This window comes from Jatropha curcas, chromosome 5 (assembly GCF_041381405.1).
Source record: "Jatropha curcas cultivar XTBG-Jc1 chromosome 5, XTBG_Jcur_1.0, whole genome shotgun sequence".
Lineage (NCBI taxonomy): Eukaryota > Viridiplantae > Streptophyta > Magnoliopsida > Malpighiales > Euphorbiaceae > Jatropha > Jatropha curcas.
Window position 1 is genome coordinate 11,936,525 of NC_143155.1, and position 11,247 is coordinate 11,947,771.

The 11,247-nt window shown below is 33.4% G+C and overlaps 1 protein-coding gene across 2 annotated transcripts; it reads right to left on the bottom strand.

Moving 5' to 3' along the window:
- Positions 1 to 111: 111 nt before the first annotated feature.
- Positions 112 to 2,304, bottom strand: LOC105648199 (cytochrome b5). 2 transcript variants are annotated; one of them, XM_089720895.1, is made up of 4 exons: positions 2,193 to 2,304; positions 1,823 to 1,922; positions 735 to 801; positions 112 to 616 (listed from the first exon to the last, which is right to left on the bottom strand). In XM_089720895.1, exons 2-4 carry the CDS (start codon positions 1,907 to 1,909, stop codon positions 366 to 368), a joined length of 405 nt encoding a protein of 134 aa, XP_089577021.1. In that variant the 5' UTR covers positions 1,910 to 1,922; positions 2,193 to 2,304; the 3' UTR covers positions 112 to 365.
- Positions 2,305 to 11,247: the final 8,943 nt, after the last annotated feature.

Below are 11,247 nucleotides of genomic sequence, written 5' to 3' on the forward strand. Positions count from 1 at the left end.
ACTGGATTGGGTCCAGTTTCTCAGGTTGGATCCGAGTCGCGTGCAGCCCTAGACAAAATTAGTAAACTATTGAAATGCCATTTAAAGAAAGACAAAATATATATCCAGTAATGTCATAATAAGAAAGATTATGTCTTACTTATGATCCAAAAGAACGCAAATGTTGTCCAGTCAACAATGACACAGCTGTTCCAAATACACACCCAGACACCATGGTCCCCAGTGGACCAATTATGAGCCAGGTTTGATTTTCAGACCATTGCAGGGATAAACTTTAAAAATAAATAGAAATTAAAAAAAAAAACGTTCTAAAATGCAACTCCATAATTAACCCTTAAAAATGGTAGTAACGAGCTGTAATTAGCCTAATCTTTCTTGGTGTAATGTCGGACCGCAAAGGCTAAACCCAAGATCAAGAGAGGCACAAGAAATTGCAAGATCTTAATGAAAAGCTCTGAGCTCTTATCTTGATTGTGCGCAGCTAGCCTGGGAGGAACCGGAGCTCGCTTTTTAGGAATCGTTGATGTATCTATTTCACCAATGTAGTACTTCTCCATCATATCTCTAGCAGAGTCACTGTGACCCACATCTTCAAAATCATTTGTTGCATCTTTTCCTGCAATTGCATAAAAAAAAATAAAAATAAAATACCATGTGCAATCTCAAATATGAATTTGCAGTTTAGGTCTATGGTTTCCAAGTTGAGGACCAAACAACTAACAACATAGCATTACCAGTTGATGACAGCAAGACTTCATCTCCTCCAGGATGATCATCCATGAATGAAGTGACATCATACACCTAAATTTGAAGAAGCTCAAAACTTTAATCAAAAAGGAAAATAAAGATCATAAACTCAAGGCATGTGCAACCATTTCATGGCAACTATGTAAATATTATATTGCCAAAAAGGAAAAGAAGATCTTGAAGAGAATAAGGCTTGAAGTTAGCAACTAAAACAGAACATGCATTGTATTGTAATATACGCAAACAACAGTTGTGTTATTCTCCATCAAAATCATATCAAAACCAAAGTATATAGATAAAGGTTTTAATAACAAAATGGATTGTCTAACACATCAAATTAAAACATCTGAGTCGCCATCACCATTTATCATTTCCTACAGTTAACTATCTCAACAGCTTCCAGTCGCATTTATACCAATTGAATTGCATACAAAATTTAGGGTGAAAGGTAGTCCCTCATATATGCTAGCCCATATAATTTATATTCTTTTTTTTTTTTTGTTTTTTGATCGGCTAAGAATTAATTTTTATTAAAATAATGCTGTCCAGGAAAAACTTAGTTTCTTTAAGTACTAATCGGAGTCAGGCTCACCACTTACAACCGACCTAACCTCGGTGACTTAAGTAAAAAAATAAAAAATTGTTCAAAACATCTTTAAACATCAAATGTAAGAATAAATCTGTAACACCCAACATATTATCCAACAACCCAAAAAATAAAAAAAATCAAGAAACCAATTACAGGAAGAGACAATTTATACTCAGTTATTAATTACATGCAACTAATAGTGCCATTGGAAAACTAAAATCAAAGAGGAACAGATGAAAGATCCCAAGGAGATGATAGCAATCCAGCAAAAACTGCAATCAGCTTTTCTCAATTAAAAGTCTCTTAAGAGACCTTAATATTTTCTCTAATTAGTGATTATCAAATTATTGGTTTTTATGCTTAAATCAGTGAAAAGTAAACAAATTAACCAACCATCCAAACAGATCGTAATTTTCTCCATTACAAAAAACCGAATCAAAATAGTCAAAAGTTGAAACTCTAAGAAAAGAGAGATAAAAATCAGACCTTGCCAGAGATAATAAGCCAACAATCCTTTGTTTTGTTGTGCACTGCAACGTCTTCAAATTTGTGGATTTTGGGATCTGAAGCCATCCTTTTTCTTTATCTATAATATTAATCAAACAATAACGAGAAATACTTAGAACCCTTTGAAATTCACGAACGAAAGACTGAAGATTTATATATAAAAAAGGATCTAATCAATCAAAACTAAGAGGACGCAAAGCAAATACGAAAACCCAGAATGAACGAAGGCTATAGCTAGAACATGAGAAAGAAATAGAGAAAGGCAATAACATTTATAAACCAAAAAGGATTTATAAAGACAGATTCTGATAATGGATTTGAACAAAATCAAGAATCTTCAAATCCTTACGTCTCTGAGACCGAAGATGAGGTCTTTGAGACTCTGTTCTCTCTGTCTCCGTCTTTGTTAGTGACCTGTCAAAAACTGATACTGGAGGCTGTTTTAAGGTCTAGTATTTATTTTACCAAAATTTTTACTGAGTTGACAAAATTAACCCTAATCTTTCTCCAAATTTACAATTTTGTCCAGTACTTTTAAAATTGGACTAACATCAAGCCAAATTGATGATTCGGTCACGTTAGACCAATTTTTTTATTTTTACTAATAAATATTACTCCATCCATTCTAAAATTATTATTTCAATTTTCAAATATTTTTATAAATTAATAATTATATCAATTTAATTATACTCTCTCTGTCGTAAAAAGATAGTCCATCTTTTTTTTAGTTTGTATCAGAATATACTTCACTTCCCTTTTTTATATTATAGTTAATCTTTGAATTATCTATTATGCCTTCATTAAATTTTATCTTATTTTGAATAATTCTCGTCAATTCTTATTTATTATTTCAATATAATAATTACTCATGTGTTATCGGAGATGGACATAGTAGAAAAGTTATACGAATAAAATTATCCTTTAGCTATAATAATTATTACCTTCTTAATCTGTGTGAAAATAAAAAATAGACTATCTTTTTGGAACGAAATGGTTAATATTTTTTATTTTTTCATATATATCCTTAAACATTTTAAGATTATATATATAATAACTGCTTAAAGCTTTTAAAATAGAATAAATAGTTAGTATAAAAAGATTTAAAAAATGATTATTTTAAATTTTTCTTTACTATTAACTAATATTAATTATTTATATGGACTATTATATAATGTATTGTTGGACAGAAAAAAATTCAAAAATGTGAATAGCAATATTATTTTAGTAATAATGGTTATTAATAATGTGTTTTCCGGGGAGAAATGCATGTTAAATATGAGTAGAATAAAAAATTTAAATTATTATTATCTTCTAAAAAGAAACGGTATAATTTAGAAAGAGTTTAACTGGTGACTATCATATCATTCTATTTCTTTTTTAGAAGAAATCAAATTAAAAACTTCATTAAGAGAAAATTGTATACAGATATTAGATACATATCAATATATTTTTATATTTTTATAGAGGAAGTTTAATAATAAACCACTTATATAAATACTAAAAAAATACAATTTTGATTTAAAGTATCTGATCGAATTGACAGAGCATAATATTTGTATCATAGACAATCGCTTACTCCATTTGGTGGCTATTCATGGCCACTGTTCGACTCTATAATCTTTCTACAAATCTGTTTTGATTACCTTCAAATTTTTTCTTTTTATTAAAAGATGTTAAATAAAATAACCATAACGATGATAACAATAACTCAAAACTCGATCGGAGAATAAAATCTCAAGATATGGACGTGAAGTCATACTATTTCAGCCCTTGTTAAATACGTAAAAAAAAAATTAGCATACAGTGTTATGCCACTTTATTTGAATTTATTCAAACTTATTTTAATACCACTAAGAATATGTTTATTTTAATATTAATTTTAATGATTATTTCCAAAAAAAATTTAAGTATTTTGAATATTCATTCAAATCAAGTTAAAACTTAAAAATTCAGATTTTCTATTGAGTTCAAATTAAATTATCCAAATAACTGAATATATATATATATATATATATATATATATATATATAAAAGAAATTTACAAGCAATTTGCAAGAAAGACGCATTTTCAACTGGAGTAAAATATGATGGGCAAACTCTGTGACGTAGACTAAGCAGCCAGCGTAATTCTCTATTTTATTATTATTATTTTATTATTTTTTTGGCATAGGCAGCGTTGTCCTTAAATATTAAATTATTCGGTTTACAAAAGATGGAATAAATTTGAGGAACTCTTTTTTTTTTTTTTTCAGTACGCTGAACGCCGCTGCCTTAATTTGACCGGTATTGCCGCTGCCATTTCCCTTTCTAAATATTTCAACTTTAAGACCAAACAATTTCCAACTAAAAAATAGAAAAAATAAAAAACTGTAAGACAAAAAAGTCATGCGTTGGCAATTTTACCTGGTGGTTTGATCTGATTTTGGTGGATTTGAATAGTAAATAAACGAGTTTGAAATGAATATGGGTAGTTTTTTTATCATTCGTGTCAAGTTCGAGTCGGATTCAGATTTAAGAACTTGGATATCTGCATATATCAATTTAATAAATATTCGAATAGTCAAAATAAATTTTTTAAAGAAAATTTTATATACTTTTTTCATTGTAATTAATGTTATAATTATAATTAATATTTATACTATATATTTTATTAAGTTAAAGTAATACTTTTTACCATTTTTTACTTACTTTTATTATTTTAAAAATAAAAATTAAAAATATTTTTAATGCTAAACAAGTATTTAAATGGATAGTTATAATTGGATTGAGAAAGATTTAGATATTAAAGGTGAATTTCTAAACGAGTTTGGTATGTATTTGGTTATCTAATTTACAATCGGATTCGAGTAGTGCATTTTAATCAGATACCTAACCCGTTGCCGTTCCTAGTCTTATCCATAAAATTCTAATCCAAAAATCAACTGAATAATTTTTATCATCAAGATATATAATTTATTTAATTCATTTAAAATAGAAACCCTAGTCGTCTCGCTCTAGCTCTCTCTTTTTTTGTATTTTTTTAGATTTTGTTAGACTATGTACTGATGTATATTTTGGCTATGTAAATTGAGTTAGTGGTATATTTGTAATTACATAATACTACACATGTATATAAGCTTATTCTAAAGGAATACACGCGGGGGGGATTTCCTATATGGTATCAGAGCACGCAATTTCAAGCCGCTGTCTCTAAACCCTAGTTCTTTTCTTCATCTCTATCTCTTTTCTTCTCTTTTCTAAACCATGGCAGGCAAGCATGATTTTCATCCAGCCCTTGCTGTTAACAATATCCGAAATTTTATTCCAATCATTCTTGAGACTGAAAAGGGGCAATATTCCTCTTGGGCGGAATTGTTCAAAATTCATTGCCGTGCCTATAAAGTTCTCGATTTCATTATTCCACCCTTGTCATCTGATAAAGACAAGGAATCTTCTACGGCTACTGAAGTCGATCCAAGACTGCGGTCTCAATTGGATGCTACAGTTCTTCAATGGATTTATGGGACAATTTCTGTTGATCTTCTCAATACTATTTTGGAAACGGATTCCACTGCTCAAAATGCTTGGGATCGTCTGAAAGGTATTTTCCAAGACAATAAGAATTCTCGTGCGTTATATTTGGAAAACCAATTTTCTCATGTTCTGTTGGACGATTTTCCAAATATTTCTGCTTATTGTCAAGAGCTCAAAATGCTCTCCGATCAGCTTTCAAATGTTGGTGCCCCTGTTTCAAACCAACGCCTTGTTCTTCAATTGATTGCTGGATTAAATGAGGCTTATGATGGTGTAGCAACCATAATTCAGCAAAGTGACCCGTTGCCTCTCTTTTATGAAGCACGATCAAAATTGATTCTTGAAGAAACACGCAAGGCTAAGCAGGCTGCCACTGCTTCTGCTGCCACTGGCACTGCACTTTTTACTACAGGTGTTACTGAGGAAAATTCTTCTTCTTCTCGTGTTGCTCTTTCAGACAACACCAATACTGCTCCTCGTAATTATACTGGGCAACGTCGAGGACAGTCTCGCAACACTAATAATTATCGCGGGAGAGGCAATAATGGACGCGGCAAAGGACGAAATAATAATCGCAATCAGAATTCTGGCTCCAATAGACAAGGAAATAATCAATCAGGTGGGCAGCGATTTAACAATAATTTTTCTCATCAGCAACAACCACCTTATTATCCTTGGTCGGCTTATCCTCCTTGGCCTGCATGGGGGCAGCAAGCTTGGGCTGTTCCTCCACCATGTCCTTATCCAACCACTGCTTGGGCACGCCCATCTGCTCGTCAACCTGGCATACTTGGTTCTCGTCCACCGCAGGCCTATACTGCTCAAGCATCTTCTTCTGGCTATGCACCTACGGACATTGATGCTGCTATGCAAAGTATGTCTCTCAATCCACCTGAAGAACCTTGGCTCATGGACACAGGAGCTACCTCGCATATGACATCTTCTTCGGGTACTCTCTCATCTTATTTTAATTTGAGCAGTAAAAATAATGATGTTATTGTTGGTAGTGGACAGAAAATACCAATTGCAGGATATGGGCATGCTTACCTTAAACCACCCCACCTTCCTTTATGTTTATCTAATGTTCTCCATGCACCAAAAATAATTAAAAATCTAGTCTCTGTCCGTCGTTTTACTATTGATAATCATGTCACTGTTGAGTTTGATCCTTTTGGGTTTTCTGTGAAGGATTTATGGACGGGGAGTCTTCTCATGCGATGTAATAGCGTTGGGGATTTATATCCCATAACTAGCAGTTTTCCTTCAAGTCTCTCAAAGTCTTCACCATTGGCTTTTGTTACCTTGTCCGCTGATTTATGGCATCGTAGATTGGGGCACCCGGGACCTCCTCTTTTACAATATCTTCATAGAAATAAATTCATTGATTGTAATTTTTCTTTTTCTAATAGTTGTCATTCTTGTGTTTTTGGGAAACAAGCTAGATTACCTTTTTCAGATTCCAATTCTAATACTCTTATGCCTTTTGATATTATTCATAGTGATGTGTGGACTTCCCCTATATTGAGTTCTGCTGGTCATAAGTATTATGTTTTGTTTCTTGATGATTATACCGATTTTTTGTGGACTTTCCCATTAAGCCGAAAATCACAAGTCTTCCAAATTTTTCAATCATTTTCTGTGTTCATCGAGACCCAATTTGGTAGGAAAATTAAGTGTTTACAGTGTGACAATGGCAAAGAATATGATAATAATCAATTCAAACAATTTTGTCATGTGAATGGTATGAGTTTTCGATTTTCATGTCCTTTTACATCCTCTCAAAATGGGAAAGCCGAACGAAAAATTCGCACCATAAATAACATGGTTAGAACATTACTTTCTCAATCTTCCATGCCTCCTTCTTTTTGGCCTCATGCTTTGCAAATGGCTACTTATTTGATCAATATTGTTCCTCACAAAAATTTTAATTTTTCATCTCCTACATCTCTCCTTTATGGCCGGGTTCCATCTTACAGTCATTTACGAGTTTTTGGGTGTTTGTGTTTTCCTTTGTCTCCCTCTCCTACTATTCATAAACTCCAACCTCGTTCTACATCTTGTGTTTTTCTTGGTTATCCGCCTAATCATAGGGGTTACAAGTGTTATGATTTGTCCACAAACAAAATCATTCTTTCTAGGCATGTTTCTTTTGATGAGTCAATTTTTCCCTTCGCTTCCGTCAAACCTCAGTTTCCGTCTACCTATCACTTTTTGGATGATAGTGTTCATCCCTTATTACAATATCATTTACAAAACTCCACATCTTCTCCACCTCCATTGTCATCTTCTCCTTCACCTATGGTCACACAACCCGTCCCATCTGAAAATGTTTCTCCACAGCCACCACAACCTGTTACATCACCACCTCCTCCTGCTCCAGTCCGAACCATGACCACCCGCAGTATGCATGGCATCACCCGTCCTAAGAAGCATTTTAATTTGTTTGCTTCTTCGTCTTCTTTCACCCTACCTAATAGCCCACTTGCTGCCCTAAATGATCCAAATTGGAAGGCTGCCATGATTGATGAATATGCTGCTTTAATTAAAAATAAGACGTGGGAGTTGGTACCCCGTCCTACCAATGCTAATGTGGTTCGGTCTATGTGGGTTTTTCGCATCAAAACTAAGTCTGATGGTTCTTTTGAGCGATACAAAGCTCGTCTTGTTTGTGATGGCAGGTCCCAACAGGTTGGTGTGGATTGTGATGAGACTTTCAGTCCAGTTGTTAAACCGGCTACCATTCGCACTGTCCTCAGTCTCGCTGTTTCAAAACGGTGGTGTATAAATCAACTGGATGTTCAAAATGCATTTCTGCATGGAAATTTAAGTGAAACAGTCTACATGTATCAACCTTTGGGATTTAAGGATTCGACACATCCAGATTATGTTTGCCTCCTTCGCAAATCTTTATACGGTTTAAAACAAGCTCCACGAGCTTGGTACCAAAGGTTTGCTGATTATGCTCTTACTATTGGTTTTATTCACAGCAAATCTGATCATTCACTTTTCATTTATAGCAAGGGGACTGATTTGGCGTATCTTCTGCTCTATGTTGATGACATTATTCTCACCACTTCTTCAGAAAAGCTTCGGCTATCTATTATGTCTTTGCTGTCTTCAGAGTTTGCCATGAAAGACTTGGGTCCTTTGAATTACTTTTTGGGCATCTCTGTTCACCGAAACTCCTCCGGTTTATTCCTTTCTCAGCGTAAGTATGCTGCAGAAATTCTTGACAGAGCAGGCATGTCCAGTTGCAAATCTGTCTCGACGCCTGTTGACACCAAGCCGAAACTCAGTACTGATTCTGGTTCTTCATGTGATGATCCTCTCTTATATCGTCGTCTAGCTGGTGCACTTCAATATCTCACATTCACTAGACCGGATTTGTCTTATGCTGTTCAACAAATTTGCTTACATATGCACAATCCAACAACGGCTCATATGAGTGCTTTGAAGCGAATTTTGAGGTATCTCAAAGGCACTCTTTCTTATGGTTTGCACCTTTCGAACTCCCCTTTTTCATGTCTTACAGCTTACTCCGATGCTGATTGGGGTGGTTGTCCTGATACTAGACGCTCCACTTCTGGCTATTGTGTTTTTCTTGGTGATAATCTGATATCTTGGTCTTCTAAAAGACAACCAACATTATCACACTCCAGCGCTGAAGCTGAATATCATGGAGTCGCTAATGTTGTTGCAGAATCTTGTTGGCTTCGCAATTTACTATTGGAGTTAAAGGTGCCGATTAGCTTAGCCACATTGGTCTACTGTGATAATGTTAGTGCAGTTTATTTGTCTAGTAATCCGGTACAGCATCAGCGAACAAAGCATATAAAGATGGATATTCATTTTGTGCGTGAAAAGGTTGCTCGTGGACAAGTCAGAGTTCAACATACTCCATCCCGATTTCAGGTGGCCGATATTTTCACAAAAGGCTTACCACGAATCCTGTTTGATGATTTCAGATCCAGTCTCTGCGTTCGTGAAGCTCCCGCTCTGACTGCGGGGGAGTGTTAGACTATGTACTGATGTATATTTTGGCTATGTAAATTGAGTTAGTGGTATATTTGTAATTACATAATACTACACATGTATATAAGCTTATTCTAAAGGAATACACGCGGGGGGGATTTCCTATAGATTTTGTTTTTAAACTACTGTCGACCCTCTTCTTTGGTCAGCAGTGATTTCTATTCATCCCTTTTTATCTTTTTTATTTATTTATTTTATTTAGTTTTCTTTTTAATAATTTTTAAACTTATGATCGTTCGAAACAAAATTTAAATTTAGTCTCTCAGATCTATAATAGTTGATAGATCCTTGGTGTTTTGGTATCCTCTTAATGAGGTTATTAATTTCTCTCCCTTCATGGGATTATTCCTCGTTATTAAGGAGTTTTTATATGAATCTTTTATTTCTTTCACAATTCGAAATGCAAGATAGATTGTTGGTTGCTTGTGATTGAAGATTTCGTATCTTCAAGTTCAGGTAAATTTTTTTTACCATTAGAGCCTGGTAATGCCATTAAAGTTTGATATATTAAACTCTTCTTCAGATTTGTTGTAACTTGTAACAAATTTCCGGAAAAAACAATGTTCAAGACAAATTGTGGAAAGTTTCTATTGTCATCCTATTTGAAAATGGACAAGTTTTTACATAGAAGATTAACCTCTTCTGCCAAGATAAAAAACATTTCCAAACAGAAGATTTCAGTATTCTAGATTTATATTTCTTATTCTTATAGAAATATTATGGTGTACTCAACTTATATTTATCATTAACAAATTGTTAAGTTTCAAAAAAAAAGATATAGTATATATGTGTGGAGGGGACGGGAGCGAATGAAAGAAGAATTGGATGGACAAAATACGTATATAATCTATTATGACAGTGAAGGATAAATAGTAACTAAAAAAACTGTAACATATTGGACCTGAAACACCTTATCACAATCATGCATCTGTATTTATGAACATGGCATATGTGACATGGATATATAGAAAAATGCATTTGCAGTTGTTTTATGATAAATATTAGGCTAGGATATCCCTAACCATGAATATGCACATGAGACATTTGTTATGAATATAAGTATGCAAATGCATGAATCTGATAAGCATGAATCAAAAAAAGTTTTGACACTCAGCCCTAGATACATAAGATATATTTGTATTCTTATTAACCTCTCAATACATCTATTTAAGGTGTTCAAGAATAAATAAATTCAAGTGAGTACATTGAGACTGTTATAGGAAAATATGTCTATTTTGGGGATATGATTGATTTAGACTGCCTTAATATGTTAGTAGGAGATTGTTAATCACAAAATCATAAGTTAATAAAGTGGAAAATGATTATGGAGATTAATTAGGAGAAGGTGAGACTGCCTTATTGAGAAACTAGCACGTGAAGCACATCAATTAGTATCCTGATTAACTACTTAATGATTTGATGTTAAATCATTTAAGAAGTTTAATGAAAGATTAAATGCGACTAATAAGTGTTATTGGAGGGTTATGGACTTCATTAGCATAAAAGAAAAGTTATAATTACAAGTGTGAGTAAAAGCATGAATAAGTGGGACTTTAAGGCGTTAAGAAGGAATTGGGTGGTCTTGTGACTTGCACATAACCAATTGATATATATAAACTATACTGGAGAGTGTTGATCAAAGAACAAAGCAAATAGAGAGGAGAGAAAAAAGGGACCGAAACTTAAGGAGAGGAGAAGAAGAAGAAGAAGAAGAAGAAGAAGAAGAAGAAGAAGAAGAAGAAAAGTTGAGTTCTCTTGAAATTGACACTTGATATCAAAGGGTTTTTGTTAAAAATCATATAAGGTGAGTTAGTTTCTATTTTGTTTTATGTTATTTCCATGATTTGGAGAACATGGAG